At 36.7% G+C, this 18158-nt stretch overlaps 1 protein-coding gene across 1 annotated transcript in view; it reads left to right on the top strand.

Annotated features, from left to right (window-relative positions):
- The window catches only part of HMCN1 (hemicentin 1), a 503492-nt gene that overhangs the window by 415630 nt on the left and 69704 nt on the right, over nt 1–18158 (top strand). The window contains exons 82-89 of the mRNA XM_024751100.1: nt 4124–4314; nt 8268–8481; nt 9622–9756; nt 10160–10350; nt 11923–12004; nt 15864–16133; nt 16707–16877; nt 17011–17181. Of these exons, the coding sequence (XP_024606868.1) occupies nt 4124–4314; nt 8268–8481; nt 9622–9756; nt 10160–10350; nt 11923–12004; nt 15864–16133; nt 16707–16877; nt 17011–17181 (1425 nt within the window). The remainder of the gene's footprint in view (nt 1–4123; nt 4315–8267; nt 8482–9621; nt 9757–10159; nt 10351–11922; nt 12005–15863; nt 16134–16706; nt 16878–17010; nt 17182–18158) is intronic.

Below are 18158 nucleotides of genomic sequence, written 5' to 3' on the forward strand. Positions count from 1 at the left end.
CTTGGAAGAATTTTAATCACAGTTTCAATTTCATTACTTGTGGTTGGTCTGTTCATATTTTCTGTTTCTTCCTGGTTCAGTCTTGGACATTATACCTTTCTAAGAATTTGTCCATTTCTTCCAGGTTGTCCATTTTATTGGCATAGAGTTGCTTGTAGTAGTCTCTTAGTATGCTTTGTATTTCTGCGGTGTCTGTTGTAACTTCTCCTTTTTCATTTCTAATTTTATTGAGTTGAGTCCTTTCCCTCGATGAGTCTGGGTAATGGTTTATCAATTTTCTTTATCTTCTCAAAGAACCAGCTTTTAGTTTTATTGATCTTTGCTATTTTCTTTGCTTCTATTTCATTTATTTCTGATCTGATCTTTATGATATCTTTCCTTCTGCTAACTTTGGGTTTTGTTTGTCCTTCTTTCTCTAGGTCCTTTAGGTGTCAGGTTACATTATTTATTTGAGATGTTTCTTGTTTCTTGAGGTAGGCTTGTATAGCTATAAACTTCCCTCTTAGAACTGCTTTTGCTGCATCCCATAGGTTTTGGATCGTCATGTTTTCACTGTCATTTGTCTGTAGGCATTTTTTGATTTCCTCTTTGATTTCTTCAGTGATCTCTTGGTTATTTAGTAATGTATTGTTTAGCCTCCATGTGTTTGTGTTTTTTACATTTATTTTCCCTGTAATTGATTTCAAATCTCATAGTGTTGTGGTCAGAAAAGATGCTTGATATGATTTCAATTTTCTTAAATTTACTGAGGCTTTATTTGTGACCCAAGATGTGATCCTGGAGAATATTCTATGCGCACTTGAGAAGAAAGTGTAATCTACTGTTTTTGGATGGAAAGTCCTATGAATATCAATTAAATCTATCTGGTCTGTTGTGTCATTTACAGCTTGTGTTTCCTTATTAATTATCTGTTCAGATGATCTGTCCAGTGGTGTAAATGAGGTGTTAAAGTCCCCCACTGTTAATGTGTTAATGTTGATATCCTTTTTTAGAGCTGTTTGCATTTGCCTTATGTATTGAGGTGCTCCTGTGTTGGGTGCATATATATTTATAACTGTTATATCTTCTTCTTGGATTGATCACTTGATCGTTACGTAGTGTCCTTCCTTGTCTCTTGTAACATTCTTTATTTTAAAGTCTATTTTATCTGATATGAGTATTGCTACTCCAGCTTTCTTTTGATTTCCATTTGCATGGAATATCTTTTTCCATCCCCTCACTTTCAGTCTGTATGTGTCCCTAGGTCTGAAGTGCATCTCTTGTAGACAGCATATATATGGGTCTTGTTTTTGTATCCATTCAGCAAGCCTGTGTCTTTTGGTTGGAGCACTTAATCCATTCACTTTTAAGGAAATTATTGATATGTATGTTCCTATTGCCATTTTTTTAATTGTTTTGGGTTTGTTTTTGTAGGTCCTTTTCTTCTCTTGTGTTTCCCACTTAGAGAGGTTCCTTTAGCATTTGTTGTAGAGCTGGTTTGGTGGTGTTGAATTCTCTTAGTTCTTGCTTGTCTGTAAAGCTTTTGATTTCTCCATCGAATCTAAATGAGATCCTTGCCGGGTAGAGTAATCTTGGTTCTGGTTCTTCCCTTTCATCACTTTAAGTATATCATGCCGGTCCCTTCTGGCTTGTAGAGTTTCTGCTGAGAAATCAGCTGTTAACATTATGAGAGTTCCCTTGTGTATTATTTGTCATTTTTCCCTTGCTGCTTTCAATCATTTTTCTTTGTCTTTAATTTTTGCCAGTTTGATTACTATGTGTCTCAGCGTATTTCTCCTTGGGTTTATCCTGTATGGCACTCTCTGCGCTTCCTGGACTTGGTGGCTATTTCCTTTCCCATGTTAGGGAAATTTTCAACTATAATCTCTTGAAATATTTTTCGGGTCCTTTCTCTTTCTCTTCTCCTTTTGGGACCCCTATGATGCGAACGTTGTTGCATTTAATGTTGTCCCAGAGGTCTCTTAGGCTGTCTTCAATTGTTTTCATTCTTTTTTCTTTACTGTGTTCAGCAGCAGTGAATTCCACCATTCTGTCTTCCAGGTCACTTACCTGTTCTTCTGCCTCAGTTATTCTGCTATTGATTCCTTCTAGTATAGTTTTCATTTCAGTTATTCTATTGTTCATCTGTGTTTGTTTGTTCTTTAATTCTTCTAGGGTTTTGTTAAACATTTCTTGCATCTTCTCGATCTTTGCCTCCATTCTTTTTCCGAGGTCCTGACTCATCTTCACACTCATTATTCTGAATTCTTTTAATCTGTGTTTGTTTGTTCTTTAATTCTTCTAGGGTTTTGTTAAACATTTCTTGCATCTTCTCGATCTTTGCCTCCATTCTTTTTCCAAGGTCCTGGATCATCTTCACTATCATTATTCTGAATTCTTTTTCTGGAAGATTGCCTGTCTCCATTTCATTAGTTGTTTTTCTGCGGTTTTATCTTGTTCCTTCATCTGGTACATAGCCCTCTGTCTTTTCATCTGTCTGTCTTTCTGTGAATGTGGTTTTTGTCCCACAGGCTGCAGGATTGTAATTCTTCTTGCTTCTGCTGTCTGCCCTCTTGTGGATGAGGCTATCTCAGAGGCTTGTGGAAGTTTCCTGATGGGAGGGACTGGTGGTTGATAGAGCTCAATAAATCTTTAATCTGCTTGTCTGCTGATGGGTGGGGCTGGGTTCCCTCCCTGTTGGTTGTTTGGTCTGAGATGACCCAACACTGGAGCCTATCCGGGCTCTTTGGTGGGGCTTATGGCAGACTCTGGGAGAGCTCACGCCAAGGAATACTTCCCACAACTTCTGCTGCCAGTGTCCTTGTCCCTTGGTGAGCCACAGGTGCCCCCCGCCTCTACAGGAGACCCTCCACCACTAGCAGGTAGGTCTGGTTCAGTCTCCTGTGGGGCCACTGCTCCTTCCCCTGGGTCCCGATGTGCACGCTACTTTGTGTGTGCCCTCCAAGAGTGGAGTCTCTGTTTCCCCCAGTCCTGTCAAAGTCCTGCAATCAAATCTCACTAGCCTTCACAATCTGATTCTCTAGGAATTCCTCCTCCCATTGCCGGACCCCCAGGTTGGTAAGCCTGACATGGGGCTCAGAACCTTCACTCCAGTAGGTGGACTTCTGTGGTATAGTTGTTCTCCAGTTTGTGAGTCACCCACCCAGCGGTTATGGGATTTGATTTTATTGTGATAGCACCCTGCCTGCCGTCTCATTTCAGCGTCTCCTTTGTCTTTGCATGTGGGGTATCTTTTTTGGTGAGTTCCCATGTCTTCCTGTCAGTGATTGTTCGGCAATTAGTTGTGATTCCAGTGCTCTTGCAAGAGGGAGTGAGCACACGTCCTTCTACTTTGCCGTCTTGAACCAATCTCTATTTTTACTTTTTGAGCCAAGTATTCTTAATATTTTTTATGCCTTTCTTTTAGAAGTGAATATTCTTAGTTCCAAGTTCACTAAAGTATTTGTTAGTACCCTGAAATAGTCAATTGTCCTTTCTATATTGCCTAAATTCTATTTCAAAAAAATTTGAGGCAAAGGCAGTATTTGCACAGAATTATGAAATCACTGTAAAAATTTCTCTGTGACAGTATAAAAACTGAATTAAATGTCTTTTCTGGTTTTACTTGCATTTGTTGTAACACATGTGAAATATTGCAATAAATAGTTTTTTCTTTAGCACTTTGTGATATTTAATATGGGGTGGGTATTTTACAGTGTCTTTAACTAGGGACTTTTATTAGTCTATCCTCACGAGATCTCTGTGATACAAATCTAGCAATTATACAACTATAGAAGCATCTTTGGTTTTAGTTGCTCTTGTTCATTTTACTTCACTGCGATAAGCAAAAGAAACTCAAGTAAGGAAAAGTCAGGAAGTCAAATAAAATCTAAATATTTCTCACCAGTTCTGTCATTTTTTCAGAAATTGATATTCAACAAGTACAGATGCATTAGGATTCTTGCTAGAATCAAAAATATGGATTGCTTTCATAGTAAGAAACAAGTAAACGGCTTGATAAATTTTGTTAGTATTTCTAGCAAGTTACCCTCAAGAAAGTCTACTGTGTGTTAATTTTCAGTGTGAATAAAGATATTATTGAATTCAACATCCTGAATACCTATCATTTTTAAACTCTTCATAGTACCACCTAGAATTCAAAGTACAGAAGTACATTACACCGTCAATGAGAATTCACAAGCCGTTCTTCCATGCGTGGCTGATGGAATCCCCACACCAGCAATTAACTGGAAAAAAGACAATGTTCTTTTGGCTAACTTGTTAGGAAAACACACTGTCGAACCCTATGGGGAGCTCATTCTGGAAAATGTTGTGGTAAGTTTAATAGACACGAATAGATACATTAAGCCAGATTATTAATTCACCTTTTTACATCTAGTGACTTAGCTCGGAAATGTACTTTTTAATAATGAATGAAAGAAAGTACTCTTATAAATTCAGGTCAAAAAATTAATTTTACACATATTTCATTTTATGTCCCCGAGAATAGTATTTAGCAGATCGTGAGGACTCATAAGTGGCCTCCTTCTAAAATTATTTTATTTTTGTGGAAATCTGTGTTTATCAGGAAAAATTCTAAGCCTCTGTTATATTCCATGTTTGTAACGATGCATGAGGATGGTTAGAAGAGTAGAGATGTAAGAATATCTGATGTATTATTAAGCAAATACAAAAAGCAGGCTTTTTGCTCTTTTCAGGTTTTTAAATAACTCTTAGTCTTAGGGATCAGTGTAGGCTGGGGTTTTTGAATATTCTTAGGTGGTACTTCTCCAGTCTGCAAAATTATAGCTATGGGAAGCATCTCAGTTTTTCAGTGTGAGCCCACTTGAAGAGGAATCTGTATCTATGCATACCACATGACTTTTAAAAAAATTACCATGTGGTTTGAGAGTATCAACACTGGGTACTAACTATTAAACATGATTAAAATGTGAATCACTTTCAGAGCTTTTGTGCCTATCTTATTCCTTTTCATTACCCTTCAAAGTGCCTAAATTTCATTACAAAGTCTTCATAGAATTAAATTTGAACAAATTAAAATGATAAATTCATCACATTCACTTCACAGTATAATTTCAGCCTTTAGCCAGACTCCTGGAATTACCAGATAAATAGCTCTAGTGATAGGTTAACTCTGTCTCATGTGCTATTGGAAATTGTATTTATTCAAATCTAAGTTTCCATCAATTCTAAGATGCACCAATATTTTATGTGCCACTAAGACAAAAATATATAGTCAAGTAAACTAGAGAAGATCATCAATTTTTAAGTTGTATCCCAAATTCAGAGATATTAAAAGTTAAAACTATGGATTTTAGAATTGATAAAATAAGGATAAATTTGTTTGCTTATTTGTTTAAGCTGGTAAATATCTCCAGTAAGGAATACTCCCAGTTTTGAGAATGTTGAATTAGGCCCCTTAATCACTCTTAGACCTGAAGAAATTAAGTAAGAAAAGTTTAGACTTTTAGTGAGACAGTGACTCAGATACATTAAGAAATATATCAACAGTAAGGTAGCTTATAAAAACTGGATGAAGGACACAAATGATAAGAAGTCTATTTGTGAATAATATGTGCAATCCAGATTTTCAAAAGCTTTACTTCCATAAAATCCTTGATTTTAAACTTAAGTTCTTATAACCTGGGAATTTTAAGAATAGCTAAGTGGTGTCAGAGTGGGGAGACCTTTACATGGAATATGATTTATTCCTGTTTGCCTTTAAAAAAATTAGTATACAACCAACCAAATTTAGATTATATCTATAATGAGTAATTACAATTTTTATGCTGCATTTCCAATCAGTTTTTTGATGCTTCAATGCAAAAGAAGAAAAAGTCTGTAATATGGACCTTAACGCAATCAGAAGCATTCAGTCATTAATTCAACAAATATTTATTTATCAGTGTGATCAACACTGATTTAGGCACTGGGAATAAATACATCAGGGAACAAAGGAATCAAAGATCCTTGCCCTCGTGGAGTTTATTTCTAGAGGAGGGAGATAGACAATAAAAATAAACAATGTATTGTTTCATACCAGTTGCCAAAAGAAAACAACTGGTATGAAAAGTAAAAGAAGAGCAGGGTAAAGGGGATCAGAAGTTGGAGGAGTACAGGTTACATTTTTTTTTTTTTGCTGTACGCGGGCCTCTCACTGTTGTGGCCTCTCCCGTTGCGGAGCCGCGCAGGCTCAGCGGCCATGGCTCACGGGATGAGCTGCTCCGCGGCATGTGGGATCTGCCCCGACCGGGGCATGAACCCGTGTCCCCTGCATCGGCAGGCGGACTCTCAACCACGGCGCCACCAGGGAAGCCCCAGGTTACATTTTTAAATAGCATAGTCAGAGTAAATGTCCTTTGGGAAGGAGATATTTTGAGCAAAATTTGAAGGAAGTAAGTTAGCTAAGCAAATATCTGGAAGAGGAGCATCCCAGGCAGAGAAAACTGGGATGCTCTTCCCCCAGATTTTAGGGGCAAAGAAATTAAGGTGGGTGCAAAGAACGCGAGAATGTAAGGTAGGAACATGTCTGATGTATTTGAGAAACATAAGGCCAGTGAAAGCAAAGAAGAAAAAGAATGAAAAGAGAGAGAAAGAAGTCAGAGAAAAATGAAAGCCAGATACAGGTAGTGTCTTGCAGGTCATAACAATTTTGCATTTTACTCTGAGTAAAATCAGAATCCGTTACAGGTTTTGAGCAGGGGAACAATGTGGTCTGCCTTATGTTTTTGCAACATTGCATTGGCTCCTCCTCCCCCTTCCCCCTGCCCCTCTTCCTCCTCCTCCTATTCCGTGAGAATACACGGTAGGGAGGCAAGGATAGAAACAGAAAAGACCAGTTGGGAAGATGGTCTGGAGGCAGAGGAGAGATTATAGGACTCAAAGCTGAACATTAGGTCAATCCTCATCTCTGGCCCAATTTCATTCCTTTTTATGGCTGAGTAATATTCCATTGTATATATGTACCACATCTTCTTTATCCAGATACTATGTGTAAAATGGACAACTGATGGGAACATGCTGTACAGCACAGGGAACACACCTAGTGCACTGTGGTAACATAAATGGGAGGGAGGTCCAAAAGGGAGGGGATATCTGTACGCATATGGCTAATTCATTTTGTTGTGCAGTTGAAGCTAACACAGAATTGTAAAGCAACCATACTCCAATAAAAATTAATTAAAAAAAAAAAAAGCTGAACATTAGCAGAGAAGGGGTGAGAGGTGATTGGATTTTGCACATACTTTGAAGCTAGGATTTCCTAGCTAGATTGCAAGTAGAGTCTGAAAAAAAAAAGAATAAAGGATAACGCAAATGTCTGAGAACAAAGGCATGAACAACTGGAAGAACAAAGTAGCCATCAACTGAGATGGTGTGAAGGCTGCAGATAGAACAGGAAGGGGAAATGGGGAGTTCAGTTTTGGACATGAGTGTGAGATGTCTTTTAGACATCTAAGCAGAGAGTTGGAATGAAAAGTTTAATGTAGTTGGAATTTGGAAGAAAGATCTGGGCTGGACATCCTGTTACTCAGCAGTAGATAGATGATATTTAAAGCCATAAGACTGGATGAGATCACCAAAGAGGTGAGTGCAGATACAGAAGAAAAGAGAACTAAGACTGAGCCCTCTCACATACCAACATAAAGACATTAATGTGGAGGGGAAGCCAGCAAAAGGAGTTGGAAAAGGAGCAACCAGTGAAGTAGGAAGGAAACTAGGGGAATGGGTTGTCCTGGAAGCCAAGTGAAGACATGGTTTTAAAAAGAAGGAAGCCAGAATTGTGTCAAATGCTGCCAATACATCTAATAAAGTGAGTGCCAAGAGCTGGATTTAGCAGGTGAAATTTTGGAATTGCAGGTGTTATTGCCCTTACTCTTGCCATTTCCTTTGATAATTTTGGTGGACTTTGGTGCCACATTACCCAGAGAGCCAACTATGCTGTTAAGATTCTAACAGCCTTTGGGACTATTTGCTCTTTATTTGTACATTTCAGTACAGCAGTTGATGTTTAATCAACTTTAAAGTTTTCTGAGATCTTATTATAAATTCTATAGTTCTATAAGGTATGGGCTTTTGTTTAAATTCTTATACATTTTAAATTATGTTATTTAAAAGCTAGCCAGATGGTTCAGACTACAAGATGGAAATTTAAGCTGTCTTTAAACAAGAGTGCTCCTTTGGGGACCAAGCTATGTAACTTTATGTATTATATGTAGTATAATGTAAGATTATGTAATTTTAAGCCATATGATTTTTCTTTCTTTAAGCCAGAGGATTCTGGCACCTATACCTGCGTTGCTAACAATGCTGCAGGTGAAGACACACACACCGTCAGCCTGACTGTGCATGTTCTCCCCACTTTTACTGAACTTCCTGGAGATGTGTCATTAAATAAAGGAGAACAGCTACGATTAAACTGTAAAGCAACTGGTATTCCATTGCCCAAGTTAACATGGACCTTCAATAACAATATTATCCCAGGTTGGTAATTTAATTCTTAAGAAGTGAATAGTACACCCATAGAGAACTCAAAACCAATCTCCTTTTTTTTTTTTAAAGCCCAGGAGCCCTCATCCCTGGGAGGACAAGTGTCCCTATTTGTTAGACTTTATGGCCAGCATAAAGATATTGTCTGTAAAGAGAAATTGTTGCATCCCAAAATTGAGTTCTGAAGTACTGCATTTACAAATGCCTTGCTGGAAAATTAGTAATAAGCTTGAGTTTTCTCTGCTATAAAGATTTATGTTAATCACTAAAATTCACCAACTGTATCACCTTAACAATAATAGTATATCTTACTAAAGAAAAATAAACTCTAAAAAACTTAATCAGTACTCTTTTCTGAAGGCGTAATACTAACTTAGCTATTTAAATTTTTAAAGCTTAATTTTCCACATAATATTCAGCAGTATGAAACTTTAAAATATAATTTGAATGGGAGAGAACATGCAAGGTAAACATACTTAACATAATCAGATATTGGCTGGTCTAATCAAAACCTTATTTAGTATTGATTATTTTAGGATTAGCATGTTTATCTTATACTCTATTCCAAGTATTGTAAATACCTTTGTAAATATTTATATCATCATCACTTATGGAGAAGTTCAAATTATTACAAAGTTAATCTTGTTGTTATTATTTATTACCTAACTAGCGTATATTTTCATGATTTCCTGTCTGAGCTGCCAGGTCAGTTGAATTATATTTTGATGTAAATTGTCTGGGAGGAAAAGTGGTGTGAGAAATGAAATGGAAAATGTCATATTTCTGAATGAAAGATTTTTTAAAACCCAGAGAGACTGTGAGCCAGCTTTAGGCAACCCTTTGAGATGAAAGGTGTACTTCAAATCGAAAATTCATTTTGAAAGATGTTTGTTTTCATTCTCTTCTCCTGTTCCTTCTTTTTTTTTCATTCTTCAAACAAGTGTCTAGAGACACAGCAAATAGCTCAGGAAGAAATCCCTGGAAAAGGCTCTCTCCTCCTATGTCATAATGAGATCTCTTTGGTTCAGTTGCTGACCAATTCATAAATCTAACCTGCAAAATATTGAGCTGTACTGATTATTTTCCTAGGTTACTGAGAGATATTTATGTTGCTTTCTACCTTGTTTCCTTCAGCCCACTTTGACAGTGTAAATGGACACAGCGAACTTGTTATTGAAAGGATGTCAAAAGAAGATTCGGGTACTTATGTGTGCACTGCAGAGAACAGCGTTGGTTTTGTGAAGGCAATTGGATTTGTTTATGTGAAAGGTAGATAAAAAGTCTTCTATTTTAAATTTATTTATGATGAATGGTTTGTGTTTTGCCTCCTTATTGTATAGTAATACAATATAACTTCAATTTATTAATCCATTTAGTCTTATTTCACAGATACGCAAATTCATGACGTAAAAAAAATTATGAACATTCAACTCAAAAGTAGGTAAGCAGTATGTAAAGAGATCATTTGGCACAAAATGGAATCATCCACTTAGGTTATTGAAATGGACAAAATTATCTCATTGATTACCATGAGCAGTTAATTCTGGGAGATCCATGGGGCTCAAAAGTGGCTTTTCCCCTCTTCACTAAATTATCTTTTAAGTAGATCAAAATCACAAAGAAATTATTGGAGCTTCCTTTTTCTTATACTCATCTTTTGTTATTTCCCCAGAACCTCCAGTCTTCAAAGGTGATTACCCTTCTAACTGGATTGAACCACTTGGTGGTAATGCAATCCTGAATTGTGAGGTGAAAGGTGATCCCGCCCCAACTATCCAGTGGAGCAGAAGGGGGATGGATATTGAAATTAGCCACAGAATTCGGCAACTTGGAAATGGCTCCCTGGCCATTTATGGCACTACAGTAAGTCACACTGGAATTGTCAGTATGCACTTTAACTGTCACAATCAATGCCTCTCTATAGGTGCCATGGATGGGAAAAGTTTCTCATGCATTCCTATTTTAATCATAAAATCTGAATCAATGGGTTCTTTTAAAAAACTGAAACAATGGTTCAAATTGATGATTTTTAGCCCTTCAAAGAAGTACAAGCAATAAAATAATTTTGCTGCTTTGTTCTCCATCATTGACCTATTGTTCAACATCAGAAGATAACTTCCTCAAATCTGTTTTAGAATGCGGAAATTGAAGAATTACAACATTGTAAATTACAAATAAATGTTAGATTTCATCACCAAGTCGATAACTATATTAGGCTGTCCAAAAGCTTCAGTAATTCAGACAGTGATTAGTACTTTAAGTTATTCTAATTTGGGGGTCAAGTGAATGAGATATTTTATCTGAAAAATTCTTAACTAGACTAAATGAGGGTAATTTGTTAACCCACTGTGGAATTAATTAATTAGTATATACTATCCAATCACCTGCTCCAATGGGCCACTCTCAGTCTTTTCTTCTCCTTGGCTTTATTTCAACCTTAGATGTTATTGATCATCCCTTCAATTTTGAGATGATTGCTACCTCTAGCTACACGAATGAATCTCAGGCTTCTTCATTACTGCTTTACCCCCCTTTTCCTCTACACAAACATTACTACTTCTGAAGTCCTTGGTACTTCTTCTAATATCAATATTAATACTAATACTAATTTTTTTCTACCATACAATTTCAGATTCCTAACCCTGTACCTTCAACCCTGAAACTCTTTCAAGTTCCATTTACAGTTTCCTACTAGAAATCTCTATTTGGATAATGCATTGATACCCTGATTAAACACCTAAATCAACATCTGTCTCTCTCCTCCCACCCTCCTCCACTTCCTTCAATTTAGTTCCTCTTAACTGACTTACTCTTTCTATTAACAAGACCAGAATTCTTCTGTTCACAAGACCTTAGCAAAATCTGTGTCTCTAGTCATCAAATCTAAACTCATGAGGTCCTTATTTTCTATAACATATATGTATAAATTTGTGACTTACATTCTGTGATTTGTCATCATTAGTAAATTAGTTCCTCACTTTCTTTCCTACGTTTCAAGCTTTCTAAATGGAGGCTAAGCTTAATGTTTTTTTTTAATAACCCCCATAAGAAAGAACTAGATATTCATTGATTTGTTCTGATTATTTAATGCTTTTTAAGCTATCTATAAGAATAATGTTGGCATTTTTCTTTAATAAGATAATTTTGGATAAATGATTGTAAAAAATGTGATTTTCTGCTTAGGTTTCCTGCCAGTTATTGTCCCCTGAGAGCAATGATAGGTTGTTCAGAAAAAATTTAAGCTAGGAATGTCTTTCTCTTCTTTTCTTTAAAGAAAAATCTATTTATGTGGTTAAATATATGTAAGTTTCTCTATTTCCATTGAAATACCGTCTCAAAAACAAAATTGCATATAAACAAGCATCATGGTAATAAAAAGTGATTTGCACTATTCTATAGGCACATATTTTTATAAAACACTGCTTATTTCCGTAGAATGAAGATGCCGGTGACTATACATGTGTAGCTACCAATGAAGCTGGGGTGGTGGAGCGCAGCATGAGTCTGACTCTGCAGAGTAAGCTGTTTAATCAAACTCTAATGAAACACTTGTTTTAAGAAATGTCCATTTAATTGTTCATTTAACTTTCTAGCAAATACATTAATGGTAGCTTTCAGAGTCTGTCTAATTTGCTTTTCTGCTGCTGATGGAGCAGCTGTTACCAAGAGTAAGATTGATATAATTTTGCAGTATATTTTATCTAACACATGCAGCTCACACTTGCAGTTGCTCGGTAGCAGAGCTTTTTGTGTTGTTTGCAATATATTCAATCGAGTACCCTTCGTATAGCTCCTCACGGTTGTTGTAATGAACTTACAAAAATATCATTTTCTGGCACTTGAAAAATAAGTGTTGAAAATAAAGACTAATGTAAGTGAACTCAAGAGTGCTCCAGCTTGGGGCTTCCCTGGTGGCGCAGTGGTTGGGAGTCCACCTGCCGACGCAGGGGACACGGGTTCGTGCCCTGGTCTGGGAAGATCCCACATGCCGCGGAGCGGCTGGGCCCGTGAGCCATGGCCGCTGAGCCTGCGCGTCCGGAGCCTGTGCTCCGCAACGGGAGAGGCCACAACAGTGAGAGGCCCACGTACCGCAAAAAAAAAAGAGTGCTCCAGCTCGACTGCTGTCAATCTGCCGTGAAATAACTATGTGCTCCAAGCAGGATTATCATGTTCATGATGAAGGCCCTCAGTATAAACCATTGGAAGACAGGTTTTCATAATTAGAAAAACATGAAAGACTCCAATGGCTCCCTGGACAGTCCCCAGAACCACTTCAGGGGCTGACCCGAGAACAATGTTATTCGGTTGACAATTTAAGGAAATCAGCTTATTTTGAGACTAGGCTCAGTAATTAACGGGATGAATTTATTTACATTTTCTTTATTCACTATTGAGAGATGCTGTAGACTAGCATTTACTAACGGCTGTTTGCCAAACTACTATATATATACCATATTTTCTTTATCCATTCATCCATTGAAAGACACACTCAGGTTGTTTGTATGTCTTGCTAAGACAATGTTTTATTAAAATACATATCTACCAAATGATAACTTTGTGGGATGTCATTAGGAAAAAAGTAGAGTGCCATGATTGAATAAGTCTGAGAAAAAAATAGATTAAACAAGGTTTATTCATTTATTAAATATATAAAGAGCACCTAGTATATGCCAAGCCCTGCTTAGGTGCACCGATTTCCTTACCGCAGATATTTCCAGAAATGTTAATATGCAGATGTGAGCTAGTTATAACTCAACAAGAGGAAAATATAATATTCTACATTTCCCCTAAAAAATGTTATTTCCATGAAACCTTCCTCACCCCTTTGTTGGGTGAGTGTAGGTAGGTCATCTCATGATTAATCTCTCCTGGAAGAATGTTCCACTGACAGTTTAAGAAAAGCTGCATTAGATTAGATTAGCTCATCTACATACTGACAATAAATTCATTGTAATAAATGAGGGATATAAAAAAGCCAAAAATATAATTTGTTTAAAATTAAGATTAAAGCACCAGAAGGAATGTCTTCATTTAGATAAAATGCTTGTATTTAACTGATCATTATGTGACTGATAGAATTAATTCACCTTTGAAAGATGTACACATGGAATTTTATTGTTGAATTAATTTATAGCCTTGTGTGCAGTTGGAAAGGTTCAAATGGGCAATCTAAATTAAGATTCTAAGTTTTATTTAACACTTTCTTTGGCCATAATAATATGAACAGGCAAGCTCGTCTATTCATTATGTTGTTATTTAGTGTTACATGATTGGTCTGAGGCATTTACTTTATTCAGCAACAGTTTATTGAATACATAATGTAATCTCATCACTGGGAGAGAAGGAAAAGCACCAGCCCTGAAAGTTCCTATGTAAACATCAAGTAAGAAGGCAATTGTATAGGATGATGTGGGCATATATATGAATAATACATTAATAACACTCACTGAGGGATTCAAACCTCATATGAAATAATTACTTTTGTAAAAGACATGTCAGTGGTACCTTTACATAAAATACTAGCATAGGAATATCACAATATAACACATTTTACTTCTATTTTTGTTTTATGTTCCATCATTCCAGATACATTTCCTGGTCTATAATGTGCAGCCACTGCCTTGAGTTATATGATTGCATTAACTCTCACTGAGCAAATCATTCCACCATTCAATTCAGTCTCACTAAAACACCACTGTCGTCCCGACATACTCTATCAAGAGTAAGCACAGTCCCCTTTGCTTACCTATTCAAACATAAAGCCTTCTGATTTTCTTATAAGATTTTAACCAAATGTTTAGAACCTGCATGCTACTGCTCTCCTGGATGAATCATCCTTTCAAAACTAAACCCATCTCTATGCTATTTCCTTCTCTCCAGGGAGCCTCCTTTCTGCTATATGTAATCTTACTCATTCTTAAAAATCCAGTCCAGGTTTCTTCTCCATGAAGTCTTTCATATTCTATCCTGACACTGTGGACCAGTATAAAGATAAACATTCTGTCAGCAGTTTTTTGCAATTCCTTTTACATTCTTTCCAACAACTTTATTTGAACAGCCATCATCCAGTATAGATACTGTTAACCTCTTCCTCCTTCTTGAAACTCCCTTTGGTTGCCAGGATACCCTTTTCTCCTGAGTTTCTTCAAGGAAGAAACTCAATTACAGGCTCATTTCCTGTCCATTTCTTAAATACTGATGTTGTAATAGTTTATGTCTTTGGATCTCTTCCTCTGATTTTAGACTCACTTCTGAAGCAATCTTATCCACTCATGAAAGACTCACAAATCTATATTTCTAGCCCATATCTCTATTCTGAGCTCTGGATATGAATATCCAACTGTGGTGTAGACATCTCCATTTGAATGTCCTACAGATATCTCAAGCTCAGCAGTTCTAAATGGATGCAAATTATCATTCCTTACTCCCTCCCAACAAATCTGTTCTTTCTCCTATGTTCTACTGGATTGCCCAGAGATATACTATATTGCCCAAATCAAAACCCTGTAGTCATCAATTCCTCCCTTTATGCCATACCATTCAATGGCTAAGTTCTATCACTCCCACCTTAACAATTCTTGAACATTTTCCTTTTCCTCTTCATTTCCAGTGACATGCTTTTGTATGATCTATTGAGTCACTATTGTTTGTGCTCCCAGATTACCACACATTTACCTATTGTATATTAAATTCTATTCTACCTATTCTATTACCAAATTCTACAGGTATATTATAGCACAGCTCAATAATGGGTTATTTGTCTGTCTTATAAGTGGACTGTTAGCTCCTTGAGACTAGAAATTATATCTGTGCCCCCAGCATCTAGCACAATGGCAAAAAGTAGGTTCTTAATATACGTTTATTAAAGAATGATGACCACTGGTGAAAGAATAAGTTGATAATGACTCCCTACCTCAAAAATAATGTAAATGAAAGAACTGAATGTTCACCATGTAAAACACAGACAAAAGCAATGATAATAACAGCAACAGTACTAATAATGTTGTGTGCTTACCTTGTGAAGAGCTGTGCTTACATCATCTTAGTCGAGTCAAACAAGATCCTGTGAACTAGGGACCATTTTTAAGGACACAATGATTCAAAAAGGTAGTAAAGAGCAGAGACAAAATTTGAATCCAGAAAAGCATGACTGCAGAGCCCATGCTCTAGGCTAGACTGCTTGGGGATTTTACATTTTTGCCATTTACTAAATAAAACATTCTATCAATAGCTATTACAACCTTAATAGTTGAGAAGCTACAGTGTATTAAAGAATCAGCCTAACTTTTTTCAAAATAATGTTACTATATAATATGGCTTAAAATGTTAATATAATTCCACAAAAGCTAAGAAATACTATGTGCTTTTGTCCATAGGTCCTCCTGTTATCACTCTTGAGCCAACAGAAACCATTATTAATGCTGGTGGTAAAGTCGTCTTGAATTGTCAGGCAACTGGAGAGCCTCATCCAACCATTACATGGTCCCGTCAGGGGCACTCTATCCCCTGGGATGAGCGAATTAATGTGTTGTCCAACAACTCATTATATATCACCGCTGCTCAGAAAGAAGATACATCCGAATATGAATGTGTTGCTCGAAACTTGATGGGTTCTGTCCTTGTCAGAGTGCCAGTAATAGTCCAGGGTGAGTGTGATTCGTTCACTCTGGGATATTCATGTTAAACAGCACCTGGAGTGATCCAAATCATGAAAATCATTAAGCATCTTAGTCCAAGTCTCCTCTACCTTTAAGATACTTCTAGATTATAGGGCTAGGACAAAAATCACATCACAAACTGAAAGGACTGAAACAATACAGATGAGAGCTGCAGAATACCAAGTTAATAATTCAAAATCCCAAACTGAATTTTGTATTCAAAACTAGGTTAAATTTATTCTCAAAAATCAATGCATATTTTTGCTTTAAAGAATGACTTATTTCCAAAAGGTAAATAGCATATAAATTTCTTGGTCACTGACTCTTTCAACAGCCATGTCCAGATGAGTCAGGACTGGAGCTGGGAAGAAACTCTAGTTAGCAGTTTGAAGTTCTTCTCTCTTGCTTAGGTTTTAATTTTACAGTAAAGAAGAGCTTCCATAAGCAATCTCTCAGCCTTCATAGATTCAGCGCTAGACCCAGTGCATATCTTAAATGAAATCTGACTTACAATTTTTTTACTTACAAAAACAGAGACCAAGTACAATGTTTTACTTGCAGTTCATGGTGGCTTTTCCCAGTGGTCAACCTGGAGATCCTGCAGTGTCACCTGTGGGAAAGGCATCCAAAAGAGGAGTCGTGTGTGCAACAACCCCTCTCCAGCCAATGGTGGGAAGCCTTGCCAGGGATCGGATTCAGAAATGCGGAACTGTCAACATAAGCTGTGTCCAGGTAAACCTCTTTATTCACCGGACAGGCATGTGTTCAGTAGATACGCATTTCTGTTCCCTAACTATGGCTTGTCTCACTATTAGTTCTTTCAACTGAAATATATCTAATGGTGTAATGTGTCACCTTTGGATAGTGGATGGTAATTGGTCAGAGTGGAGCCCTTGGGAAGAATGCACAAGGAGCTGCGGACATGGCAACCGAACCAGGACCAGAACTTGCAATAATCCATCAGCTCAGCATGGTGGGCAGCCATGTGAAGGGAATGCTGTGGAAATAATCATGTGCAACATTAGACCTTGCCCAGGTGAGAATCCACCAATAAGCAAAAGTTGCATCTTTCTAACTCCTACAAAGGAGTTATAATTACCTTTTCTTCTTTATTGTGAAGAGATGTTATGGCCTCAACCCTTGAACATATTCATTTTCTGTGTTCTTAGTCCTGTCTCATGGATGAACTTGTGAAGGTATGACATTAATCAGTGTTACATCAAATACCTGATATAACTGAACATGATAAAAGGCTCTAAACTGTGGTGTATTTTTAATCATGTAGATTTAATCAAATTAATAGAATTTTAGAGATAATGAGGACCTTAGATAACAGCTAATCCAGTCATTCGTTTTCACATGAAATAAATGAAGCCTAGAGAGGTTAAAGACCTGCCCAGAAACACACAGCTGGTGAGGAGTAAAATAATATTAGCTACCATTCACTAAATATGTGTCATGTGCTAGGAACCATGCTCAGTACTTTATCTACATGTTGTTTTTGACTTTGTGAAACAACACTACAACATAGGTATTTTAGGGTTCTAGGTATCTTCACTGTAAGAACCTTTGCTGCAGGCAGTTTTGCTGCACAACTAAACAGACCATAAGACAATTTTGTTGTAAAAGATAAAGATAAAATAAAAGAGGGACATTTAAAAGGATATAATTAAGATGCAAAATTTTTAAAACATTTTGTCACGAAAAATGAAAATATTTGAATACATTTAAAATGTGTGTAAATTCATGTTATAGTTGTATTGGGGTATGTCTTAGAAGACGATGATACTTCCTTTCTCAAAGTTGATCATTAAGGATTCAGGATCTTTTGTTGGACATAAATTCTTTTTGATATACAAAGAATCTACCGTAAGTCTTTTCAGGTATCCCTGAACGTAAAATGAACAGACGAGGGATGCTGCTATTCCTTATCAATATATGTAACATACATAACTGGTCATACATATCTGGACTACATTTAAATGTTCCATCACAATTTCTAGTCCTTATATT

The sequence above is a fragment of the Neophocaena asiaeorientalis genome, unplaced genomic scaffold (assembly GCF_003031525.2).
Source record: "Neophocaena asiaeorientalis asiaeorientalis breed wild unplaced genomic scaffold, Neophocaena_asiaeorientalis_V1.1 scaffold67, whole genome shotgun sequence".
In the NCBI taxonomy this organism is placed as follows: Eukaryota; Metazoa; Chordata; class Mammalia; order Artiodactyla; family Phocoenidae; genus Neophocaena; species Neophocaena asiaeorientalis.